Source organism: Globicephala melas, chromosome 2, assembly GCF_963455315.2.
Source record: "Globicephala melas chromosome 2, mGloMel1.2, whole genome shotgun sequence".
In the NCBI taxonomy this organism is placed as follows: Eukaryota; Metazoa; Chordata; class Mammalia; order Artiodactyla; family Delphinidae; genus Globicephala; species Globicephala melas.
The window spans coordinates 128,257,466-128,270,253 of NC_083315.2; the positions used below are offsets into that span (position 1 = coordinate 128,257,466).

The 12,788-nt window shown below is 42.2% G+C and overlaps 1 protein-coding gene across 5 annotated transcripts in view; it reads right to left on the reverse strand.

Annotated features, from left to right (window-relative positions):
• The window catches only part of TRIM9 (tripartite motif containing 9), a 111,084-nt gene that overhangs the window by 17,847 nt on the left and 80,449 nt on the right, over window positions 1-12,788 (reverse strand). For 3 of the 5 annotated variants that reach the window (XM_030854957.2, XM_060294811.1, XM_060294809.1), the window contains exons 6-7: window positions 5,874-6,031; window positions 4,544-4,682 (exon numbers count right to left, since the gene is read on the reverse strand). In XM_030854957.2, coding sequence (XP_030710817.1) covers window positions 4,544-4,682; window positions 5,874-6,031 — 297 coding nt within the window. The remainder of the gene's footprint in view (window positions 1-4,543; window positions 4,683-5,873; window positions 6,032-12,788) is intronic. The other 2 variants (XM_060294812.1, XM_060294810.1) reach the window with 1 other exon arrangement.

A 12,788-nucleotide genomic window follows, 5' to 3' on the forward strand; every position in this document is an offset into this window, starting at 1 on the left:
TACTTTCTGACTTTCTGAGCATATGCTACAGAACGTTCTCTTTCTCTCCCCCTTTTTTTTTTTTTTGGATTGTTCACAGTTTTTCCAGTTACCTTCCTTGCTCAGTACTGCCAACAGCCTCAATTCACTTCTATACCAAATTCCTTTCTCTTCTAATGTGAGGTTTCCGGTCTGCTGTGATCTTTGCAAATGGGTCAGTGAGCTCAGCGGAATCGTGCATAAAAAGAGGGAGAGCCGAGTGACACCAAGGGCTCTGCCGTGAGAACAACGTAGGAGCTTCTGTGCCTGAACTCTGTCCTTCCTTTTCCTACCAATCACAGGTCATTGTTGCTTCCATCTTGACTGTAAGATGACTGCCTACACTGTAGGGTGGAAATCTTAGTTCTTGAGGGGTGAGGTGGTACCACAGTTTTAGGCACTCTGAGCCAGGTGCCATGGAGTTCAGGGAAGGAGGAAGAGTAAAGCCCATAGTCACTGGGCAGGGCCATGCTGTATGCATCGCTGTGAGTGTCAAATCGGCTCGCTCAATTAATGTTTTTGAGTGAATGGGGCCTCCTTTGCAAAGTCAGCTCAAGGCATAATTTGAAGTTTTTACCTTACCTACAGTTATTCCCTCTGTTAGGATTTCTCTCTCTCCCTTCTCTGAGAAGTCTCTCCTTCCCTTTAGATCATGTTCATTTTCCCTGTAGTGTGTTGTATTTCATGTAGCTATTAGATGTAAGACAATCAGAATATTATGTCTATGAAAATATGAATTAAAAAACCTTTGTTAGAAACAGTTTTACTTTTAGAAGAGGCTGCTTGTTAGTCGAAATTAAACTCTAAATAGTAGAATTAAGGTGATATTAAAAATGGAACGGCTCATACATTTCTGGTGTAAAATCTATCCGGAAAGCAATTTGCAAACATAGATCAAGGGCTTAAAAACGTTCATACTCTTTAGTCTAGTAATTCTACTTCTAAGAATGTGTCCAGTGAAATGATCTTTTTCGCAAAGATTTGGATTAAAGAGTATTTTTTGCACAGAAGGCGCAACCCTCTGTGTTCTAATTCCCCTGAAGGATTGGTGAGCTGCAGCTCCTCCTGTGCTGAGAAGGCTGTGTGAAGTAGTTGCCTGGCTCTGAGAGCTGAGGGAAGTCAGAGAAAGACCTTTCTCCAGCCAGATAATAGTCTCAGTGAATTATTTGAGCACCAGGAATATTATCTTTGGTCTATCTTATTTTTTCTCCAGATTTGAAAAGAAGAAAAAAAAAAGTAGTCTGTTTAGGTAGGTAGAAGGAAAATAGAGAAAAATGAACAAAAATTTTTCCGTCCTATTCTCACCCATGTCTATTTTTCTTTGGGGGTGGGGGGCAGGAGGATAGTCTCCCAGACACAGAATGAGCCCTAGAACTCTATGTATTAACAAGGCCTTGTCACATAATATTTTAAACAAATACTCTTTTGTAGCTGGTTTCAGAGACCGTGACACAGCCATCACAGCTATTAAATGAATTACTTTAAAGATATATACAACCAGGTTGTGGGCCTTATTTTAAAATTTCATTAAAATTATTAATTGCTTACAGTTCAGTTTCTTCTTAAGTCAGGGTAATTTGGTTTAGATCTGCAACTGGCCTTATTCTCATGGCTGTGTTAGGTACATTCCCAAGAACTTTGCTTTCAGGGAACTAAGCAAACTTGAACTCATATACTAATTTGTTTTCCTTTCCTTTTCTCTTTTGATAACACATTCTTTATAATTCCATTGCATTAAATTATTTTTCATTGTCTTCCTGACTGATTCCCTTATATAAATTATGTCTTCCTTACGGTCCCTTTTCCTTCTCTCACAGTGTTTATCGTAATTTGTAAGTATGCAATATTTGCATGTCTATTTCTTTAAGGCCTGTCTCTCTTCCTAGACTGTGAGCTCCGTGACAGCTGGGGTGACCTCTGCTCAACACTCTATACCCATATCAGACACTTATCAAATACTGCCCAACAAATAGACAAACAAATTTGCTTTTGAAAAAAAAGGTCAGAATTCACAACAATGTGGACATTTGATCTCCCCTGCATAAAGTTACCTTTAGGTCAGCAGAAGGTTCTCTAATAGTTCAGAGAGTATAAGTGATAGGTGATTTAAACCTTGGACTAAATGCATGTAAATACGAGTTAGACTTGCTATCACATACGAGATCGTACCCTTCTGTGATACAGACTTTTTATTTTGAACCTTGGAAAGGGGTCAACTCTTGCTAAAAAGAACATAAAAGATTTTATTAAAGTAGAAAGCAAACCAACCATCCCATCACCCACAACAGTAGCAAAGAAAAAAAATCTCCAAAGCAAATCTTTCCAGGAATGGTAAGAAATAAGATTAATAAAGTATAAGTTCAGTTAACTTATTAAAACTCTTGTTAATGGCACTTTTCTCATTGCTTTCTAAAAAACAAAAAAAAGAGGTATAATTCTTTAGTTCTACAGGCTTTCTCAATTGTTACAGATCGATCAAATCTGTTTTTTCCTAATAAGCTATTCGTTATATTTTTTCTTGCTTTCTAAATCTTGTCTCACTGTTGGAATGAATTAGAATGAGGGAGAAACAAATAGAACAAACCAAAGTTATGGAGAAAGTATGTGTGTGAACTTTATTTCATCATGAGAAAATCACTTCTGTGCAGTAACAGAGAATACTGATATCTACACGATGATAGGGTTTTCTTTGTATTTAGATACATACCTTATATTTGTACACAATATATAAAATTCATGGAGGAAATTAATTTCTACAGTACAGTTTCTTTGTTGGAAGAGGACTTGTTCCGTTAGTTTCTTTTAGAAAATGACCCCCAGTTCTGTGACTGTGGTACCAAGGATCGCAGTTCCAATCCTGTAATTTATTAGACACCATAATCTTATGAACATTAATCGAAACTTAGAAACTACATCCTCCTGCAGGATGAAAAGAGAGACATAAGTGCTCAGGCTGCTATGCTAATAACTGATTTTAGCAGAATAGTATGATTTCCATGATGCATTATGAATAGAAATAGTTTTCCCATAGGTCTGGTGACACAGATTAACAACGCTGCTGCAGATTGTCACCCTGCTCTGATAGCATGCACTTCACTCTTCAATCAAACCGCTTTGTACACACATGGGAAACAAGGCCATCCCCATCAAGGGCCTTCTGCATTGCACCTAGGAACACTTCTGGAGGGCTTTAGCATCTAGCATGGTGCTTTGGGAAAAGAGGCAATTGCTCTCAGCTGACAGGTCTCTTCCCAGAGAGAAGTTGCTAAAATGATCATCCCAGGGGAGGCTCGGCTGCCACATCCCTATAACCCAAAGCGGGATAGGTATGTGGGCATTTCCCCTTCACCAGATCCTTCTCTTTGAGTAGCATCATTCAGACTTACAAGTGCTCCCCAAGTGTGGTTTTCACAACTAGGGGCCTTTCAACCTTGCTGTGGGATTTGAAGTTGTGCTTATTTTTAACCATGTGAACCATTTTAGGGGTGACTGGCACATGCTGAGGTTTGTGGGAAGCGGAGCACAGTTCTTTTTGCTAACATTTTGAATGTGAGCAAAATCAACATAATCAGTTCTGCAGAGGGAAGTTACGGAGAATGCCATGGGATGGGGGTGGCTTCTATGATTAAAGTGACACCCAGAAGGTCTGAAAATGCTTTGGCACCGACCACAAATACGTCATAAGTTTCATTTCATGTGTTGCAATTGCTTTTAGAGTGAAAATGTTAACAGCCTCAGAGGTTATACCTGGCCATCAAATGCAAGCCCCTCTCCTGACATGGATGGCTTGCCTTTGATGGCCAAAATATTTACAGTATAGCCAAGAAGCGAAAGTTGTCTGGAGATGGACCTTGTGCGGAGGCCCCGGGCAGCCTAACCAAGCCTAGAGGGACTGGCAAAGGTGAAAATGGCGAGGTAACGCAGAGGCGCTGGCCTCTTCCTGGCTGGTGCCCACGGGGAGCCTCGGTCCCAGCGTGTGAAACGGAACTTGCTGGTTAAGCCAGGAGTGGCCGACAGGCCCTCTCGGAAAGGCTCCTGCGCCCCACACCCCTTGGAAACACGTTCAGTCAGATAAATCCGCAGCTGGAAAGGACCTCAGCCCCGCCCTCAGACACAAGCCAGCGCTACAAAGCAATTGAGAATCGTCTGGGCAAAACTGGCCAGTGGTGTGTATCGTGGAGAATGGGAGCCTGCCCTAGAGCCTACATACATCTGTCTCACACACCGCGGCACATTGAGGCCTTCACTTTTCAGCTTCTTCCGCTGCAGCTTATTTAGAGCGTTATCAAAGGAAGCCGCCGGCCAAGGCCATTGGAACTGCCGCTGTGGACTCTTTGGTTTGATCACGTCCACATACCATGGGCTCGCTAAAGGCAGGAGAGAAACAGCGGCTCTGTGCCAGAATGCAGGGCAAGTCATGGAAACACTCGCGAATGTGGGCAGTGGTGGGGTTACCTCCGGGCTTGCCAGCCATTCTAGATGCCTCGCAGTTCTCGCTCTGAGGGATACTGCTGAAGGGCCTTACCCTCGGACGTCTGGAGGACCAGGGTCTTGCTGTACTGGCTGACTCCTGTTTTGTTGAAGGCCTTGATGCGAGCATTGTATGTGCTGTTGAAGTGAAGACCATCCACGGTGCACATGGTCTCCTTTCCAACATACACTTCCTGAGGGGCAGAAAAGAACAGGCCACCATTTAACTCCAACCCTTGCCCGGGGCTGGTCAGGAGGCAATGTTGCAGGGTGGACAGGAGCAGGTGCTTTGGGGTCTGCCTGATCTGAGCTCATCTTGTGAGCTACTGGGCACTGAACTGACCTCTTTTAGCCTCAGTTTCCTTCTCTGTAAAATGGGGACAAAAATACCTACCTTATGAGGCTGGTGTGAGGATTATATGAGGTCATACGTGCAAACTGACTAGCGTAGTGCCTTGTGTTTAGCATGGGTCTGGCAGCTTATGGAATGCTAGTTATTAGCAGATAGGGCTTAAAAGATGAAAACTGGGTACTTACAGTTAGCATTATGCTTATTATTATTATTGGCATTTATTCAGTATATTATACCTACTGAGCTCTTTATTCATCAGTATGATTTGTAAAAAACAGGTTTGAAAACATGCAGTGGTCTCTATGCTATGTTTATAACCCACTGATAACTTCAGAAACTGTCACAAAGCATAGGAGTTTTGAAGTTTAGGAAGGGAAATCATGAGTATTCAGATTTTCACCACAGTACAGAAGGAAGAGGGAGGAAACGGGGAAGGGAGGAAGAATGACATTTCAAAAGCTTAAAATAAATCCTAGCATAATGCATCCTTAGCATAGGTTAGGCAGATGCCTCTCTCTTTAGCTGTACACGTTGCAACATTATGCTGATGTAATGAGTAAAAATAATTTGCATCAAAAGCACAGCCTTAAAATGACAACTTGTCAGTGGGATACTCAGTAGACCGGGGTCTGAGATCGCAGTATGCTAAGAATTTTATATGAATTATCTAAGTGGCTCTTAACAACAGTGCATGAGGTACATATTATTGTCATCCCCTTTTTACAAATGAGGACCTGAAGGCTCAGAGAGCTGGGAAATGGGCACAGTCCCAGAGCCAAGTGGGGGAGTTGGGACTTGAATGCAGGCAATCTGACACCAGAGCTGGCAGTACTGCACGTATCAATATTTTCTCTTCAGAAGAGTGGAGCAGTTTCTATTCAGGGACTCCTTTGTCCTTCTTTGATGGGACAGGGAGAAAACAGGCCTCAGATGAAGAGCAGGCAGGCCCTGCCGGGATGGGTCGGAGACTCCCTGGTGGGTCCTCCGAGGTCGTCACCGGTTTTGGCTGACAAGCCGTAGGTTCTCCACTTACCCGGAACTGACCACCATTGCCGTCATCCAGCTCCAGAATGTATCCTTCGGCGGGCACCGTGGACAGGGGCGGCTGTTTCCAGGACAGCGTAGCGCTGTTGTTGTGGGTGCAGCACTCCTCCAGCTGTAGGATGGGAGTCGCTGGGACTGGAGAGGAAGCTAAACAGAAATTAGTGTAACACTGGCTTCTGTCGAGCTGCCAACATTTTCAGTATCTAGGAATGAGAAGCACGCCCTTCCTTAGGCCAAGTGGCTGGGCTAAGCAGCTAGCCTGGGGTGTATGGAGGTGGGGGGCGCCTGAACAGGATCCCTCCTAGAGTCTCCAGGAGTGGCCATGGTTTCTGGTCTACTGCGCTGCCTTTTCCCAGCTCATGGTGGTACTTCCTACCTTACCTGGCGGGGAGACAATGGCTCTGTTCTCACCCCCTTGAGCACCGAAGACATCACCCCTAAGAGAAGTGTTTCACGTAGGAAATGGATGTCCCATCCAGCCCACTGAAGCCTGTTTCACCCCCATAACATGGCTGATGAATTTATCATAGAGTTTATTCTGAGCCTTAAACCACATTTAATAAAATGGGAACTGCCTATGCTGAGAAATAGCTCTGAAACCACTATATTTCTAAGGTTCCATCATTTTTTATTAGTGATTCCACTCAAGGTTTTGTGCACATAAGAAGCTATAGCTCTGGATTTTTGAAAATTTGGTACCAAGTGACACAAACAGTGATTTCTCAGTTTTGAAACTTCTGAGGAATTTGACACCATTCTTTCAAAGCAGCTATACCTTGAAAATGGCACTAGCTCAAGTCTGTTCTTTCTGTAGGTGTAGAGCAGTCAACTGTGAACCTAGAGAGGAGTATGGGAACAGATGGGGCCTGGCAGGGAAGGTCAGAGTGTCCTTGTGACCTTGTGAGAATCTGCCACAGTGTTACTAGTCACAATACCAACCCCCCCATTTTGTGCTGAGTCTTGTATTACTTAAAACTGCAGATTAGTTGAGCCTTCAGACATACAGACATAGAAATGTCAGCGAATGAATAATCCTAGCTCCTAACATATGAACTCAATTTATGCATCTGGGAGCAGTGTTTTTACTAACTGCTTAAAATTATTTTTCAGCACCAGAACATGAATTTATTTTTGTAGCACTTTAACACAGGAGAGAATGGTGTGGACCACGTCCAGGGACATTCAGGTGAACAAATGTTAACTGTGGAACACCTGGTATGCTGTACCAAAACTGGACTTGGAGTGTCATGCACTGAATTAAATATCCTTGCCAGTCACCCTGACTAAGATGGTTAATTTAACAGCAGTTTAGAAAACAGGTTCTATGGTGGATTACCTAGAAAACAAAAGCCGTGACTATAAGTGATATGAAGGTGAAGCAGGTCTATTATCTTATAATTAAGAAGGCTGGTACATGACAAGAAAACCATGCCTGAGTTACCAGATCAAACATAATTAAATCAAAATTACCACCAGGTAATTGGAGGTCATCAGTTTAGGAAGGGAAATAACGTTTCAAGTTTCAATTGCACAGGGTTCAGGTGGGATCTTATCAGGGAACAATGGCTCTGCAGCCTCAGAGGAAATCTGGAATTGGAGGAAAGGAAATAAATGCACTGCCTTGTTCAATACATAGACTACAGGACTGGCTGGGAAGAGGAGACAGAAGACAGAACTGCTTCGAATGATTCTAATGACCATCTACATGTAACAGGTATCATCTAGGAGTTGTAATTGGAGGTTAACTTAAGGTCGTTATTCCAGTTAGGAACTTACTTTGTCATTTAAATTTTTTTCCGTATAAACAGAATACATCTTAACATATCAACAGTGAAGTAAAATCTGACAAGTTTAAGCAAACCATTCTTCAAAGGGCTTCTAGAGACATGGAACGATTCTCCCTGGGGACATTTGCTCTTAGCTGTGCCTAATGGTTACAGCCTTCCATAAAACAACAATTTCTTGGACTCTATTTCATTATGTGCCCTATCAGTCTTCATTTTCCCTTTGTTCATGTTTCAGGCAAGTTTACATTTCATCAATTTTAAAATCAAAGAATAAGATCACAAGATGTTTTCAATTTGAATCATACAAATACTTGCAATGTCTCTGATAAGAAACCTCAAATTTCCCATATAGACATAGGTATAATTAAAAGATTAATTGAAATACATGGTGTCATATATAATTAAAGCATGTGAACTTCATTCATAAGTCCTCAGTGGATACACTTTAAAAGGCCAAGAAGAGAGAAAAAAGTCTAACCGGTCACTAATCTTCAGATCTTAACAGTGTCCCAAATTTAAACAAACAAGCAAAGAAAGAAAGCAAAGTGAGAGACAGAGAGAGAGAGAGAAAGGAAGAGAGAGAAGGAAGGAACCCAGAAACATTTGCATGTATCTAAATCTATTTCTCAATGTGCTGAGAATTATTTTTTCTTTTTCCTTATTTACCCCAAAGTGATGTTGCATATAAAAGGAAATGGGACACAATTACAGCCTCATTAGCAAAGACTAAGGGTGGCATTTCAGAACAACGGATTTTATACTGGGTGTTATATTATTATTACCCTTTTTCACTTTATTAGGTATAAAATAAATGACCTACAAGAATATAAAGTATTTTCAAATGGATTTATCTCTTGTGGTTTGGAAATGGACAGCATTACAGTTCCTGGGCTGAACTCTGAGAGAGAAGGTTTTATTTTATTGAAATTCCTATAGTTGGAGCTACAATAACTATCTTAACTCCTTCATGATCATTCCTGGACATCTTTATTTTTCCTAAAGAACTAGTTTCCCCTGACCTGATCAGAATTCTAGTACTCAGCATCCTTTTAGCCTGTAAAATCAAGCTTCAGGCTAAAAATTCTCTTTGACACAGGAGGGTAGCTGTTCTTATTGACTTCCCTGGGGTCTGGTGGAGCCTCATCTCAAAATTAAATTCTGCCACAGTGGCTTGTTATACCAAGGTTTTCAAATGTCTTACCTTTTTTTTTTTTTTTGGCGGTACGTGGGCCTCTCACCGTTGTGGCCTCTCCAGCTGCAGAGCACAGGCTCCGGACGCGCAGGCTCAGCGGCCATGGCTCATGGGCCCAGCCGCTCCGCGGCATGTGGGATCCTCCCGGACTGGGGCACGAATCCGTGTCCCCTGCATCGGCAGGCAGACTCTCAACCACTGCACCACCAGGGAAGCCCTCAAACGTCTTACCTTTTAAAGGCCATTCTAGTTCAAATTATCTCTCACGTTTTTCACATTTGTTTACTTTTCCCTCTTCCCAGTACTTTTCAGATTGAGAGCACTCACAACCATCCAGAATTCCTCTGTGAGGTTTCACAGGAGTGTGGTGAGGACAATGGGAGAAAAGAGATCCCGTGCTGTGGAAACACTGCTGAGGGCCAGACTGTGGGCAGAGGCTTACATGTGTTCACTCATTTAATTTTCAGCACGACCCCACAAGGTAGGTACTGGTATTATCCCTATTTTAGACAAAGAAACTGAAACACAGAAAGAGTTCACCACTAGTCAGTGGCAGAGCTGGGTTTTGATGCCCAGCTTGTTGGTTCCAGGGGCTGGATGTTTTTATTGCCTCTCCAGTCTGGGGTTCAGTAATAGTGAATGAGACGGAAAGTGTAAGGCCTAATTCCAAGAGAATGAAACATTTTTGGTTCCTATAATGTGAACAATAAAGCTTCTCAAGAATTGCTGGTATAGATTAAAGAAACGTTTCACCTTAAGAGCTATGGTGGTTGGGAAAGCAATTTTACTCCGTCATGTTCTCTGAAGGTTCCTTTGTAGACTGTCTTTCCTTTTTATGGTGGTTGAATAATACAAATGGCATCTGAGGAAAGTTTAGACTTTAGAGGAAGGACAGGCTGTTTCTGGAAAGCTATCACTAGTACTTTGCTAAGGATAAATGTGAACACGGGCTTTGAGGACACAAATTCCAGGCCCTCAGACCATGAACAGCTTCCACACGAGTCCGCACGCGTGCTCATTCCTATCACTGCCAAAGCTCTGTGCATTCGTTCTCCATGATTTATAGGAGGGTCTGTTCAGATCATACTGTCCTTGCCCATGACCTTGGTGCATACTCAGGGCTTTTAACATTCAACACTAGTTAATGAAGATAAATGTGTCCTTATGTGAGTAGAGGCACTCAAGGGATTAACAGCCATTGGTCTATGTGCTAAAAACGCTTGATAGACCATCAGGTCAATGTTTCATCCTGGGCTGGAATGAACACACTGGGTTTCATTTCAGCACTGACTCATGAACCTTGGACCACTTTGTGTACTTAGGCAATTCTGGGGTAATATTTTTCTGGGAGAGGGTAGGTGTCTGAAATCTATTCTGAGCCAAGCAGCAGAGCCCTTGATAGACTGGGAAAAAAAACATTAAAATTTCCTTCCCATGGCCTGGTAAGCGTTGAAAATAGCAATTTAGAATTAAGGAAAAATGTGTTCATTACTCCATAATAAAAACAGAAAACAAAGTTTAATCAGTTGTTTTCTACAAAAGAAAAGCCTGAGAGATCAAGCACAACTCCCATAGTCTGGAAAGAGGGTAAGATGATTTTCTAATCAAAATGCAGCTGGAAAACATGCCATCACAATTTAGGAATATTTGAACAAAGAGGGTACCAGCATTCTCTACTCAAATCTCAATTGCTTGAGGGTGATATGGAATCAGAAAGAGCAGATCAGTTAAATCCTTAACTAATAAGAGAATAATTTTAGGCCATGCATTTTAGCTGAGTAGCAGCTGGCCTAAGTGGAAATATTTAAAAACCAACCACAGACCTATCTTCTTTGATATTAAAAAAAGAAAGGCAGGCTTCCCTGGTGGCACAGTGGTTGAGAGTCCGCCTGCTGATGCAGGGGACGCGGGTTCGTGCCCCGGTCCGGGAAGATCCCACATGCTGCGGAGCGGCTGGGCCCGTGAGCCACGGCCGCTGAGCCTGCGCATCCGGAGCCTGTGCTCTGCAGCGGGAGAGGCCACGACAGTGAGAGCCCCGTGTACCGAAAAAAAAAAAAAAGGCACCTGAGATGAAATTTCAAAACCAGAGAGATGCTCAGATTTTGAGTCAGGCATTAAACAGATATTCTAGCTGTAAGTTTGAATCATAGCTTTAAATACATATTTCTAGTAACTTTGAAAATATTTTAAAGTTTCTGCTAATCCACTTCGCACAATTAGATATCATATATTGAAACTAACGTATTGTTAGTCTCACAATGGTCAGATTAACACCATTCCAAATGCTACTTAAATTTGGCCATTTGTACATGGATATTGGGGTGTAATTTCTTGAGATATTTTTACTGACAAGCTGTGAAAGCACAGTTTATTAAACTGACTATGAATACCCTAAGAAAATAAAAAGACCAACACTACACAAGGCAAGGTTGTGTATATACTAACAGATATCAAAGGGGCCAGTAGGAGAAGTCCTAACTACCGTCAATCAAGTTCTACTGTGTCATACCTTTTGGCTTTTTCTTTCCATTGAAAGCATGACAGATAAAAATTATTCAGATTCTAAAGAGGACTGGGCTCTCACTGAATTAATTAAACTTAATGAGCACAAAGCAAAGCTTATAAATGAACTCTGCAGAGGGATACTTAACAGAAGTAAATTAAATTAACATGAAGTGTTGAAAAGGAAAATGGAATAATCCACTCTCATACCAAATGACCTGCTATATTAAATTCATAAATAACTGTTCTGGATAATTTTGTGTTCCAGGTGAATTTTTGCTGTGAGAGCTCTCTGCGTTTTGGCCTTTAGCGTGTGTGACATTCTCTCCTGTGTGTACAGTCGTGTCCACACTTAACTCCTGTGTGCAGCCCTAAATGGCCAAGTGAGAATGCTTTAGGAATGTGGTCTGTGATGCACGACACGTGAACCTGCAGTTCCCACATCAGATGAAGGGCCAGTTCACTCCAGTACAATAGTTACCATCGTGCCAGCTGGCCTGGAGTCCACCATGGCAGATGGACATGACTCAGGACGGATGGGGGAGGAGAGGGCTCTCCAGCTGATTAAACCATCTGAAAGCCCTGAGGCTTCTATCCTCTACCAGCCCCTCCTCCTGCCCCATCACCAAGGCTAATTGGATTGGCTCTTTTTTTTTTTTTCTCTTCCACCAAAAGCCCTTACATTGCCCTTTTGGGACACATTTTCTCCTCTGAGCTACTTATGACATAACCTTTCAATGATTCTACCTCCTTGAGGGAACTGGGCAAAGAGAGAGGCTGATCAAGGGGGCTTTACCTCAGGCTGTCTATACTACTTGGATGGTGACACATCACAGGCTACTGTGTAGGTGTTAAAGAAAAAAAAATTTTAAAGCTTGAAAGCACTGCTGCAACAAAAAGTTAAATTTCTTAAGTTTAAGAGAAGACTTCAGTTATTCCTTGAAGAAGCCACTTAGTAAGGCATTAACTTTACAGCACAAACCAGAAGTTGTAGGTGTGGGTTCTGGAAACATGCTCACCGCGTTTGAATCCCGGCCCTGCCACTCGCTAGCTGGGTGAGCTCAGGCAAGTAACCCAGTCTTCCTGTGCCTCAGTTTCCTCAGCTGTCTACTAGGATTGTGCGAATAAAATGAGTTAATCCATGGAAAGCAATTATGAGTGTGTCTGGTTTGGTAGGCAGTCAGTAAATGCTAACTATTTTTGTTACTACAACGAAGCATTTTTATTTATAATCTATACACTACTTACTTCGAAAATTAAGGCATTATCCCAAAGCAATACATATGAAACAAAAAGATGAGAAAACTGAAAATAAAAGAGGGTCAAAATCCATTAAAAAAATGAGGGAAGTACATGTGCCAGGGACAGGGATAAGTGTAACTGCATGATGTAGTCTGCAGCCCTAACACTCGCTGGGTTATAT